This window comes from Leptodactylus fuscus, chromosome 11 (genome assembly GCF_031893055.1).
Source record: "Leptodactylus fuscus isolate aLepFus1 chromosome 11, aLepFus1.hap2, whole genome shotgun sequence".
Taxonomy (NCBI): Eukaryota; Metazoa; Chordata; class Amphibia; order Anura; family Leptodactylidae; genus Leptodactylus; species Leptodactylus fuscus.
In genome coordinates, this window is record NC_134275.1 from 67,010,853 (window position 1) to 67,025,022 (window position 14,170).

The window sequence follows — 14,170 nt, forward strand, 5'->3', positions numbered from 1 at the left end:
TTTTTTTTTTTTGCACTATACCATAGTATAGGGATTAAACTCGTGCGATTCAATGTTGTGAACGCTTTAGCTTTTTTTACACCATGGTACAGGGTCACAATCCGCAGCAACGCCATTCCCATAGAAGAGTTCAGGTAAGTGGATGCCGCCGCTCTATTCAAATAACCAAAATGTATTAATAATAAATCTTTCGTAGCTCCAAATTTCGAGAGCGTCATTTCCTTCCCTCACTTTCACCAGCAAATAGCTCTGCTATGCCGTTTCTTAAAGAAAAACAGATTTGTTTCCTCTGTGTGTGTTTTCCGGGTTGTGCTGAATGTGAAGTTTCCTGTGTTTGTCACAGACACACTTCCAGTTCTAACCATGGGCTGACACTCACTGACAACTCGTCGATATGCGACCAGATTATATTCCCTGCAAACCGATCTAAAAGGGGAAGAATTAAAAAAAACAAAAAAAACTTTTTTGCACTCCTGAAAGCAGATGAGAGATGGCAAGAATGCTGACAACCAAGAGCCTGGACTATATCGACTTGGCCTCTTTGAGAGTAAGTTAATGATTATTGCTATTTTTAGAGGGGAAGGCTCGCCGCTCGCTGCCCGGTCTACAGCTGACAATTAAAGGACGTTTAATTCAGGGACGGAACAGATGCTCCGGCGTTTAGCAGCAACAGGGACGCGGCAGGACGGGAAGGGTTAACGAGGAGCCGATGCCTATGGGAACTTTTAGAGAGGCTCGCTGGCTTGTGAAGTTCTTATCGCTGATGGACATTAGAGCTTAGATCGCAGGCTTTCGGCTATTGATATTTTTGGTCGGGTCTATTCATGTGACAGGCGGATTTTAGATTGGTGTTGTAGTGTTAATTCACACAGCGTGCTGGAAACTCTGCTGGTTGGATAGCGTGTTGTTATCACTGCGGCGATACTCTGCGTTGTACGGCTCGTGCCTGAATGGGTTTTATCCATTGCACATAGAAAGTTGCTTAAAGGGAAAGGCAACTTGACGGAGCTATTAACATGGTGCATAAATAGCAATTCCCTAATATAATATTATGACCTTAGCGACTGGGGGATGCAGACAATTTACCTTTTGTGTATACCATGGAGACCCATCATTGGACCTTATTTGTTATGCTAGAGTCCTAGGATAGACCTTTGATATTACAGCGGCTGTGAAGCTACAACTCCTAGCTGGACTATTGAAAATCGCCGACCCCTAGACTATAATATTATAGATTACTCATAGACCAGTGCAGAATTTGGAAGGGATCAGGGATAGGCAACCTTCGACACCCCAACTGTTGTAAAACTACGACTCTCAGCATGCATACATACTCTGCTGTTCTTGGAAGTGAATGGAGCATGTTGGGAGTTGTAGTTTCAAAACCGCTGGAGAGTTGACGGTTGCCTATTCCTGGACTATACTGTAGGTTGTTCATAGACCAGTGAAGGATTTGCAATGCTCTGCAGAAGAAGGGAATCTCATAACAGAGGTTGTCAGGGCATGCTGGGAGTTGTAGTTTCACCACAGCTGGAATACTAAAGGTTGCTTATTCCTAAGGCTGCTGATGCAAATAGAAAAGTACAGAATTTGGAATCCCCACTGGAAACGGGAGAATCTCATATATTACCAGCAAATTTCTAACTAGACAATTCCCTAATCCAGGGGTTGGCAACCTTCGGCATGCCAGCTGTTGTAAAACTACAACTTCCAGCATGCATACTTACTCTGCTGTTCTTGGAAGTGAATGGAGCATGTTGGGAGTTGTAGTTCCACAGCAGCTGAAGTGCTTGCTGACCCCTGGCCTAATCTATTCCAGGAGGTGGAAGTTCTCTTTAATGTAATGCACTTCCTATATTATCTTATCTAATATCAGCATAGTTATAAATTGGTCCATTTGGTGAGGGGGGGCTCGATTCCCCGCAGGGTGATTTTCGCTTGTACTTGCTATGTTCCCTATATACCGTACAGTACTTGGCTGGGGAGTTTATTCCCTTGCTGATATGACTGCTAGCTCAGGTTTCTTCCTATAGTCTTTGGATTATGTTGTGCAGGCGGCAGTCTTTACTCATTTGCTCTATTTGTGGAGATAGAATATATTTGCAGCGACAGCAGAAAGTTCAAATGAAAGTTAAACCCTTTTTACACATTTTATACATTGGGCACCGATAGTTTTTCTAATTTGCAAGACATAAGACGAGTTGGCCCGCTACCAAGTCACTTACAAGGTTAGCCCAAGAATGTTTACTGACAACATCACAAAAATGGAGCGCCGAAGTCCAGAAAGCAAATCAAAGACACAATGGACAGAAAATAGTTATTTTTCAACCACATTTATACTTCATTTATTAAGATGTAGAGGGATTGTCTGATTTAGAAGCTCCTTTTTTACACACCCTATTAGGGAAGTAGAAGTTAATAGAGAAGGTTCTTTATTCTATATCCATGTCTCTATGGCTGTATTCACATGACTGTAGAAACGACTGTGAAAAAAGATGAAATGGACAATTTTTTCATGGCGGTTTTGTGTCATCTGGGACCCATTTTCATGCCTAAGACCCAGTTCACATCTGCGTTCGGTATTCCATTCAGGGAGTCCGTTTGAGGACCCCCTGAAAAGAAACCTATACGCATTAAAAAGTGGTTAGCTAAGAAACCACATGGACCCTATAGACCAGGGGTGAGCAATTAATTTTCCCATGGGGCCGCATAAGAACTTGAAACTATGCTAGAGGGCCGCGCCATGGCAAATTTAGCTACACCCACTTATACGTTGACTCCGCCCGTTCCCAATCATCATTCCATGTGCCTCCACAAAGTATAGTCCTCCTACAGTCACCCGAACATTATATGTCCCCACATTATAATGTTCCCCTCCAATTGCCCCACAGTATTAAGTCCCTCTCCTGGTGCCCCAGTTTAAATTGGGGGAAACTAGAGGGGACATGAAACTGGAGCAGCTGGAGGGGGACATTCAACCATAGGGGTAGCTGGAGGGTGACATTAAACTGGGGGGTAGTCGGAGGGGAGGCAATAAATTAATGACAGCTGGAGTGGGACAGGAAACTGGGGGCAACTAGAGGGGGGACATGGGGGGCAGCTGGAAGCAGACATTAAACCATAGGGGTAGCTGGAGGGTGACATTTAAACCGAGGCAGACAGGTCCCCCTCCAGCTACCTCCACGGTTTAATGCCCCCTCCAGTTTTCCCCAGTTTAATGTCTCCCCAGTTTAAGTGCCCCCTTCATCTACCCCCAGTTTCATGTCCTCCCTCCATTTCTCCCTCAGTTCCCTATTCCCCTTCATCTGCCCCATTTCATGTCCCCCCCTCCATCTCTCCCTCAGTTTCATATCCACCCCCTCTATCTGCCCCTGTTACATGTCCCCCCTCCATCTGCCATCTCTGCCCCTGTATAACATTCCCCTTCCATCTCTGCCCCTGTATAACATTCCCCTTCCATCTCTGCCCCTAGATTACTGAGACACACATACACACACACTCTCTCCACCCTGCACCCTCCACACCTCCCTAGTCAAGCTATGCGGGCCGGACTGAATCAGTCAGAGGGCCGGATATGACCCGCGGGTCGTGCTTTGCCCAGGTCTGCTCTAGACGATCATGGGGTCCATGTGGTTTCCATACGAATCATGCGGATAGAAAAGTGCTGTGAGCAGTACTTTTGTCTCCGCATGTTTTGTGTGGAAACAACACGAACCCCATGATAGTCTAAGGCTGCATTCACACGGAGTAAACGCTGGCGTTTTTTGTGTGTTTTTTGCACATAGCGCCGCGTTTACGCCGCGTAGCGTCGCGTTAACGCCGCGTATACGCCGCGTTAACGCCGCGCTATTTAGCGGTGGCGTTGCCCGGCGTTAACGCGGCGTATACGCGGCGCTACGCGGCGTAAACGCGGCGCTATGTGCAAAAAACACACAAAAAACGCCAGCGTTTACTCCGTGTGAATGCAGCCTAAGGGGTCTGTGTGTTCTCCCATGTAACTCCCCGTTGGAATCCCAAACACAGATGTGAACCGGGGGTTAGTCATAGGCTTGAGTTGGATTCACGAAAATGGACAACAAGAGGATATCAAGATGGACTGCAGTTAAAAAACGGACATGTGAATAGCCACATTATAATCAATGTGTTCTGAAACTGGCTGAGTGACGGCCTTTCCAAAAACGGACATTTTTGTCGTTTGTGTGAATAAGGTCTTAGATATATTGGAGAGTGGCCACAAAGATGGTTTTTGGGTCGGGAGGATCTGTTCTGTATTACACAGACAACCCATTGACCTAAATGGGCTTTCTGCAATACCTAGTTTTCCCTGTGGTGGCGCTATAAAGAAGTTATACACTTAGGTTTTCCCACAGGGGTCTCAGTGGGAGATGTTTTGCATGAGTAGACCCATCTAACAAGAAGAAATGTTAAAACTGGGACTCTCTTAAATACATATGTTCCTTTTCATATTAGTCATACGTAGGAAACGGTGGTTACATTGAGAATATATATATGAATGTGATAGACGCAGATTTGCACGGTTTTGGCTTTCAGGTTTAGTTTGAGGGATATGGTAAGGCCTTGGAGAATAGAATAACTACAGAAGTGAGTAGTCTTGTGAGTCTTTTACGTGATGCTCCTATCTGGAGCCCGAGAAATACAGAACGTTCCAAGCAGGACGGATCTGATAACCCAACTGTGCTGGACAAAATCCCAAGGCTGCCTTCAGAAACATGTGATCATGGGTGTACATACAATGCAGATGTTATGGGGCCCTTAGAGAAAGGAAATCCTGTCCTGATTTGTCCTGTCCCCTTTGCTGAAGGGTCATGCACACGGCATGGATGGGGAAACACGCTCCAGGCTATTCTGCTCTGTTAGCAACAAATGTATTTTTACGATGGGTCACAATACCTTCTATGTGTGCATGTGACCAATAATATTCCCATTGGTTTCTAAGGGACAAAATATGGCTATTTGGCAGAAGTTTAACAGGATTTCTGTATGTCAGGAGTGGAACAGTGTAGCCCTATGTACAATTGTTTAACCCAAGTGTCATATGAAGGAAGTCAACTCCAGGAAAAGTCTATGGAGGTCTGTGTTCGGTCATTGAGTTGGTGACAGGCATCAGCAGCTTGGGTAGAATATTAAATGTATTGCACTTCATATTCAACTCTCGGAGACACCGTGTAATAGACTTCTGTATAGGAATTGTATTGTATACACACACATATATATATATATATATATATATATATATATATATATATATATATATATATATATATACACACATACACACACACACACATACACACTAGCTTTTACCCGCGACTTCGTCTGCGGTGATTTGAGAGTTGGGCGCACACAGACGTGTGAAACTGTAAAAGTGCTTTAAAAAGTTTGGAGGGATAGCAAATGTGATGTGTTATATTGTGTATGTAGTAATACAGACAATGTGATGTGTTGTATTGTGTATGTCGTGATACAGACAATGTGATGTGTTGTATTGTGTATGTAGTAATACAGACAATGTGATGTGTTATATAGTGGAAAGCTATATGTAAATGTGAGTGAGTAGAGTGAGGGCTACTCCTGTGGTGACAGTGAGGAGTGTGCAGGCAGGTTGAGGCAGGAAATGCCAGGCAGTGTGTGTGAGTCTATAGCTGGGGCTAGGAGTCCTGCTTTTGTGAGTCTCCTGCTAGGAAGCCATGTTGTTTAGTGGCCCCAAAAGTAGCCTATGACTCAATCCTAAGGGAAAACTATGTTTGTGGAAAATTGCACGCAAATCCGTCCAGGCGTTTTAGCGTGATTGAGGAACAAACATCCGAACTCACAAACATGCAAACATCCAATTATAATATTAGTAGGATATATATATATATATATATATATATATATATATGGATTAGGAAAATGTCACAACTTTTGTAAGGTGGGGTGTAAAAAACTGAAAACTCAACAAAAAAAGGCTTTGGGCTAAGTTAGGGGTTAAGACTTAAGAATGTGAGTATGAGGAAAACTCTTAGAAGTGGTTTCCTTATTGCAATACTCCCAAGTGGCTGGTTATTTCTATCAGAAAGATCATTGCCAACTGTCAGGCTTCCAGAGATCAATTATATATGGAAATATTAACAGATGAAAGTAAGCTAACGCATGAAATAAAAGAAAACATGAAAAATAATGTCATTAAAGATTCCTCTTCAAATGCTGAAAAATAGCATCTTGGGATTTCTATGGTCAAGACCCAGACAGATTGCAATCCTTAGGGAGCATGGAGGACAGTACGACATGAGCCAAGAACGGAGAACGTCCAGACTTCTGTTGATGGCTGAATAGATCAGTTACAAAGCAAATAAAATAAATAAAAAATATAGATCTTAAGTCTTGAGCTGAACCAAAGTAAAGGGTAGAATTGGGATTTGTGGGCTAACTGGTCATATAGAGAGTCAATAACACATGTCCAGAGCTTAGTACAGGTCTGGACATGTGTTCATCATTACTAGAAATCCCTGTTTTTAGACAAGATAATACAATCTACACCAGGGGTCAGCAACCTTCAGCTCTCCAGCTGCTGTGAAACTACAACTCCCAACATGCTCCGGTCACTTCCATGTGAGTTCCAACAACAGCAGAGTATATATGCATGCTGGGAGTTGTAGTTTAACAACAGCTTGAGTGCCGATGGTTGCCTACTCTGGTCTATGGAAACGAATAATGCAAATGAAAAGAATGGTCCGTTAAATAAAAAATCTATACTACTATGTTATTGCCAGACTTACATGTGTGGAGTGGACTAAGTAAGACATATAAACAGTTTTGCAAGGAGTATCTAGATACATCATATAACTACATTCTGAAGGAAACCTGCTTCTTACCGGAATCATCTACATACAGAGTGACTGCAATTTTTACCTAGTACCCAAGCTACATATGTGCCCTATATAAGAAACATACAAGCAAAGATAGGAATCACCTATATACAATGCATGTCTTCAAAAGGAATAAGAAACCAAAGGAAGAGCTAATACTGTACTTCTCCCTTCCGCTAAACCCACTCCTGGTTTTGACTCAAGAAACTGCACCAGGATCTGCAACTACAAAAAATGCAACTTTTCAGTAAACTATGACTTTGAGGCTGAAGCCCCGCGTTGCAGAAACACAGCTTCATTTGTTGCAGATTTTGTTGCATTCTTGTGAGCCAAAGTCAAGAATGGCTACAAAAGGAATTAAATATTTACGGAAGTTGTTAGGGTAAGTTCACACTGGGTTTTTTGGATCGGAACTCGAGGCAGAGGCGCCTCAGGTTCCGATACAAAAGCCGGGTAGCCGCAACTGAAAGTCGTTGCACTGCACCGGCATCCAGCCGCGCACTCCGCTCCAGATTAGGCCCAATGAATGAGCCTAGTCCTGAGGAGGGAGTGTCTTCAGGCTGAATTGGGAGGCGAAATGGCATGAAGAATGAGCATCTCGCTCCTGAGCAGCTCCCATTGATTTCAATGGGAGCCGTCTTTTTGGTCAGGATTTCAAGGCGATTATGGCCTCAAAATCCTGACCAAAAAACTCAGTGTGAACTTATCCTTATACTATCCCGTCTGCTCAATCGACTGACTCAAAAAACTGCAACAACAAAAAAAAACAAAAAAACCTGTGTTTCCGCAATGTGGGGATTCAGCCTAAGGCTAAGGCCCCACGTTGCATCCTGCAGTTCCATTTTCCCGCATTGTGGGGGTGGGATTCGCTAGATTCCCATCCACTATACAGTGACTGTAAAATGCTGCATTTTCTTCTGCACTGTTTACTCCACATGGGGTCCTGGTCTAAAGTAATGAATTTAAATAGGTGTTGTCTGGACACTTGCTCTGCTTACAATCTTCCCAAACACGTGCATGCTTGTTTGGGATCTTGCTAGAAAAGCAAAGCAGTGGGCATGTTAAAATCAAACATGCTCAATTCTTTCTTCTTGTGCTACTAAATGCATCCATGTTTATGTAGGATTTGTAAAGAGTTGCACTTAAAGCATGGGTCCACAATCACAATGCAGTCTACTAGGTCCAGCAGCACATGAGTTAATGCCATTGAGCACCCCTCCACAGATGTTACATATAGTGTATTCCAGGTATCCCATCCATCCCTGCAAACAGCAGCTCCTGACCTCTGCTGCTTACATAATAGGATGTTAGAACTAGGACAGCCAGCTGTGCAGGCTAAAACAAATAAGACTGGCTTTGCTTTCCTTTCACAGGGATCATCTGGCGCGGAGTTTGCCATGTGGATCTGGTTTCTCAAATGATCAGTCAAATCACTTCAAATGTGCTTTGTTTTCAAGGGAATTACTGTGGTCTGCCAACAACCAATGTGACTAATTTGTGTATGCGAGCAACGCCTGAATCAGCCGAGCCTTCACAATAAGTGACAATAAATCCCGGACTGAATGTGGTACTAGAATGAAAAGCGCTTATTACTGAAATATGGAACATGTATTCTACTTATTAGTGTGGTCATCATCATCAATAGACTTACCCCTCGTTCACATCGGCCTTGGTTTTCTGTTCGGGGGAGTCTGCATGGGAACCCCCCGAAAGGAATACCGAACGCAACTGCAGTAAAAGCACACGGACCCCATTATAGTCTATGGGGTCAGTGTGCTTTCACTGGCACAGCGCTTGCAGTTGCGTTCAGTATTCTGTTCAGGGGGGTCCTCATGCGGAACGCAGATGTTAACAAGGCCTTAGGCCACCGTCCCACAAACATCACAATTCGGCCGTGGCAGAAAAGAGACAAAAATCGCTGCGTTTTATATTACCAGCAAAGTGGATGGGATTCTGGCTAATCTCGTCCACACCTTGTAGAAAAATATCCACAGCGCAAATGCTGCAATATAAAAAAAAAAAACTCTTGCGGTTTTACAAATAGCAGCATGTCAATTAGATCTACAGGAACGCTGGTGGTTTCCGTATAGGTATAATGGAAGCAGAAAGTCTGCAGAGGAAAACTGCGGACTTTCTGTACAATGCGATGCAGGAACAAAGTTTTTCTTCCAGAAGATGAAAATTGCAACTTGTTACAATGGAACGTCATAAAAACGTTGCTGTGAAATGAGCAGATCTGTGTGAGCGTCACATGTTAGGGATTGGAATGGGAGCCATGTAATTCTACACTTCCCCTGGCAATGGCAGCTGATGGTTGGGGGGCGCTCACACTAGCGTTGGTGTCCGATGCTGATGTCCGCACAAGATTTTAGTATCGGACACGAGCTGTGTCCGTTTGCAATTTGCATGATTTCAAATGATGTCCCATTTAAAATCATGCAAATTGCAAATGGACACAGCTAGTGTCCGATGCTAAAATCTTGCGCGGACATCAGCATCGGACACTAGCTGTCGGACACAGCTTTAGAGGTTTCTGCTCCCATCTTGATCACCAGGGAAGGGATTGCCTAGATCGGACAGGACCTTTAGTTTCATAACGGGACGCGACCAATAGATCAGATTGACACAATACCCGGCAAGCAGGAGGTGACGGGGAATGCTCCCCTCTTCATGTTACACTTCAATTCCTTATTTTTTTGGTTTCTGTACATATTGACGGATGTTCTGGAGGATTTTTGTGTCTTTTTTATGGTGTATTATGTTATCACCTAGTAGCGGTTTTCTTTTTACTGCAATTTCTTGAACACTAAGGCCATGTTTAGACCTGGCAGATTTGCTATGAATTTTTGGTGGAGATTCTGTACTAAAATGTGCAATAAAATGAAAAATCTAATTTTCATATAACAGAATTTGCACAGATTTTAGAGCGTGTGGGATTCCAGTTACCTTACACATTTATCTACAAATTGTGAAATTGATATAACTTTTATAGAGACGTCTGTATGGATGTGTGTTTTGTCAGTGTGCTAGTCGTGTTTCTGTGGCCCCACACATACGCCCATGTATCATCACTGGTCCATATAGGGGTCATGAGCCTGGGGACAAAACTCAGGACAGGTACTATTCCTGTCCATTTATTGGCCCGGGATTGCTACACAAAATGAATGGGTACATGCACCCTTGTGTTGTCTTCCCACTGACCCATAGATGCTCAAACCTTAGTAACAGTCTGCCATATCTGCACATAATCTAAGGGTCAGCAACCTTCGGCACTCCAGCTGCTGTGAAACTACAACCCCCAATATGCTCCATTCACTTCCATGGGAGTTCCAAGAACAGCAGAACATATGCATGCTGGGAGTTGTAGTTTTACAACAGCTGGAGTGCCGAAGGTTGCCTATCCCCAATCTAAAGGGATCCAATGGAGACCCAATACCCAGTGCTATGAACTAACATGCAATATAAAATACCCAAGTATTGTAGAATAATCTACCTGAGCACAAGACAGCCCAGGAACATTGACATGCACATGGATCTTTCATCATCTGGATGATGCCGTTCTTCTAAGACATTAATATGAGAAAGCAGAAGGTATTTATGCTCCAAATTCATCTTCACCTAAATTACATAATTGCAAAAAATCCCCACCGAATGGTTTATGAAATCCAATACTGTATGAGTCACTGACACAGAAAACGGAAATAAAGTGAAGTCCGCATTTGAGGCATTTCTAGCTACTTTGCAGTAAATTGATTAATACAGAATTCATGAAATCCTCTCAGCGGAAGCTGGTTAATGAATGCGTAAGCTTCTCCACCGCCTCGCCTAAGCCTCATATCTTCATTTATTCTTCCCTACAGGATCCTGCTGGAATTTTTGAACTGGTGGAAGTAGTTGGAAATGGGACATATGGACAAGTCTACAAGGTTGGACCGGTTTAGTTTTTTAATATCTACATCTGCATTTCCTATGTTGGTTTCATGCCGTAATCAGGTTAGGGTTTACCGTTACTATCTGTAATAATCAGCAATAGTGTACAGAGGTCCCTGAAATATTGATGACAGTTTGATCCTACTTGGGTGCTCCTAGGACTCTGGAGTAAGGACTTGCTATAGGATTCCCTTTTTGAGAGACAAGTTGTTCAACAGCACTAACTGGAACCCAGTCGTTCCATGGTTTGGTCGACGGCAACCTGGAAAGTAGCTACAATGCGACAAGGAGCTCGAGGCTAAGTCAGTTGAGGCATTGATCACAGATCCAGTGGATAGGACATACATGCTTCAGGGTAAAATACCATCCTTGAAAGAGGACCTATTGCCACCTCCACAACTCCAGCTCTTGTATCATTCTACTTCTCGACCGATTCTGGTGCAATTGGAAGTTTCTCTCTTATTCCCATATTTCCCAAGCTTTAGCAGAATTATGCTCTTCATAGGTGGGCTAACCCAGAGCTGCCAGTCTGACAGTAGTAAACATAATTCTGCTCAAGGAAACTTACATGATTGGTTGCAAACAATGACAGAGAAAAAAAAAATTACAATTGTGCCGGAATCCTCGGAGCGGCGCTTGTTGAAGGACGAAATGAATTAGGCTTGGTGGAAGTGGTGAAAGATCCTTTTAAAATTATTTCTTCCTTCCTAGTCAACATCTGAAGAATACAGTGTACTGAGCCTGGCTCCTGAATGTTCCATTTGTATTTTCACTATATTAAAGATCGAGCAATATTGTAAAATGAGGTTTATAGTCTCCATGACTACCTGTGCCAAGTTAAAGTTTGCGACGTCTAAAGTTTAAATTTTAAAGTTTAAAAAAATAGATTTTTTTTTTTTTTTTTAACATGGTTTGATATCAAGCAGCTCAATCTTGATATTTTTGTTCAGTAATCATTTTAGATTCAGTGCTTAAATTGGGAAAGAAAATTAGGGGGAACTCTGGAATAATTAACCCCCCCCCCCCAACTCAAATTCCCTCTTCCCTGTCCGACCGACCCCACCCCATATGCCCCATAGTGTCCCCTGCGCATAGTTTCATGCCCCATAGTGGTCCTTGCACACAGTATTATGCTGCATAGTGGAGCCTACACACAATATTATGCCTGATAGTGTTCCTCAGAGTATAATAATCAGAGACCCAGCGGAGGATACAAACATAAAAAACCACTGTTACTTACCTCTCCCTGGCTCCGGCGCACTCCTGGATGATATCGGCCATCCTCAACAATGGAAAAGACATCATCACTTGGGCCTGGCTTGCATCGCTATGCATAAATGGGCCCGAAGCCAGATAGGCCTGAAGCCATCTGGAACCAGGAGACGTAAGTAACAGTGTTTTTTTTTTTTTGTGTTCCCTCACCTCTCCTAGCCCTCTGATCATTTTACTCAGGGGTCTGAAAAGACCTTTGGGTATAATGATAGTGGTGTTTGTTGGGTTCTTTATACCGGAAGACCGTTTATTCTGAAAGACAGTACAGTACATGTTTAGTATGGTAGTATGTTCACATGATGGACAAAGGATTCATATGCCGTCCTGCATCTGCAGATATGTATGGTGAGTCAAAGTCTCATAAAACCTATCAAATAATGGATTCCCACATTGTGACCCCACCATCAATATCTAAGCCACATGATCAGGGGTGCAATTTATTAAAAAAAAAAAAAAAAAACGCAAATGATCTGTTCATTTTGCCATATACTTACATTTTTACTTACACAATTTTCAATATATATATATATATATATATATATATATATATATATATATATATTTTTTTTTTTTTTTTTTGCTAAGCAGTCACTGTCAAAAACAGCCAATTTTGGCCAACTAAAAACACAGTTTTTACAGGTCCCTCTTGGTGGCTGCCGCAATTTCCAGGCCAACGCATGTTGTCACCAATGTTTACAGAGGTCAACACTCATTGTATCGGGTTCTCTGGCACAAAACAGATTTACTACATTAACCTTTGGGAAGAGGCCCCACAATTACTCTGAATGGAAAGCAATGGAACGGAATACCAGTTGGGTAGCAGAGGTCTTCCACCCATAGGTATACAGTAGGAAGATTTTTCTTCCCGCCCATCATGACTGTAAGATTTCTACAATCTCTTCAGGCCATATAGTAAAAAAGCAAAAAGTACAGTATAGTAACCAAACCATTCAACATACATTCAGATAAGGACTGTAAACACAAAGACCTGCCCTAGTAAAATTGAGTATACAGGTTTATATCTAACACATCTAAAGACACCATAACCGTAATAGATCTCCATCACACTTCACCACTAAAGCCTTCGACAAATCAAGGAAAATAATCGCATCCGATGATACAAATGGTTCAGAAAAGGAATAAATAAAACAAACGCGAACGTATCACCTATGATAAAGTATACTTTCTGGATATCAAAACTAATCTGATCAAAGGAGTTGTTTAGCTTTCGTTACAAGGCCAGCCTTGACAGAAGAAAGAAAACGAGCAAGGAAAATGGATTGAGAAGAAATGATAGAAGATACTTAAGTTAGACAAATGGAACCATTAAGTTCCTTGGGGCATAAATGTAAGACAAATGTGTGTCAGATACCATCTTGTGCTGCTCCATAACTTCCATAGAGTGGCCAAAAATAGCTGTAAAAGGCAAATGCACTCAGACTATGGATAAAGATCATTAATTCCTGAAAACATACACTAAAATCTGCTTTAAATGAGCTTCACTTCATGTAATCGGGTCGGAAGCTATAGTCTTACTGGCTGTCAGCCGTGAACACAATCTCTCTCCGGCGCAGGCTAAATAGGGCAACTTAATAATGCGCTTATTGAAAGCCAAGTATGGATACTAATAAGAGTGGCGAAAAGGGACGGGGATTTTAGATCTTAAAAAAGGGGAATCACTTGTCCTTATTACATGTACATTACTTGTACATCCATATACATTATATATAGATAATAGTCCTATTCTACGAAGGGCCCAGTGTTCATTCTAAGCATACTGGCTTAAAATTAGGATGCCGTGACTACTACTGTAGATCAATGCAAATTGTATACACCATTGAGGGACTGTGGCTACCCCTATGAATATTGTTAATATAAGACTGAGCCTTTCAGCATGAAAATACAGTCTAATCTGCAGGCTATACATTACAGAGCAGGAGAAGCTCAGCAGATGGATATATGGATATATAGTTATGTGGGATAAGATTCAGTTGAATTTGTCATTTACTCCTGTTCTTTCCATTCTTAAGATGGAGTCCAGTGGGCTGTCCCATCAGTGATTGTGCATACAGAGACCTGTCACTCACTGTTAGGACCGC

General features: G+C 42.5%; 1 protein-coding gene across 1 annotated transcript in view; it reads left to right on the top strand.

Annotated features, from left to right (window-relative positions):
* Nucleotides 1-303: 303 nt before the first annotated feature.
* NRK (Nik related kinase) overlaps nucleotides 304-14,170 on the top strand; it is a 181,152-nt gene continuing 167,285 nt past the window's right edge. The window contains exons 1-2 of the mRNA XM_075259060.1: nucleotides 304-547; nucleotides 10,730-10,795. Coding sequence (XP_075115161.1) covers nucleotides 491-547; nucleotides 10,730-10,795 — 123 coding nt within the window. The 5' untranslated portion in view covers nucleotides 304-490. The remainder of the gene's footprint in view (nucleotides 548-10,729; nucleotides 10,796-14,170) is intronic.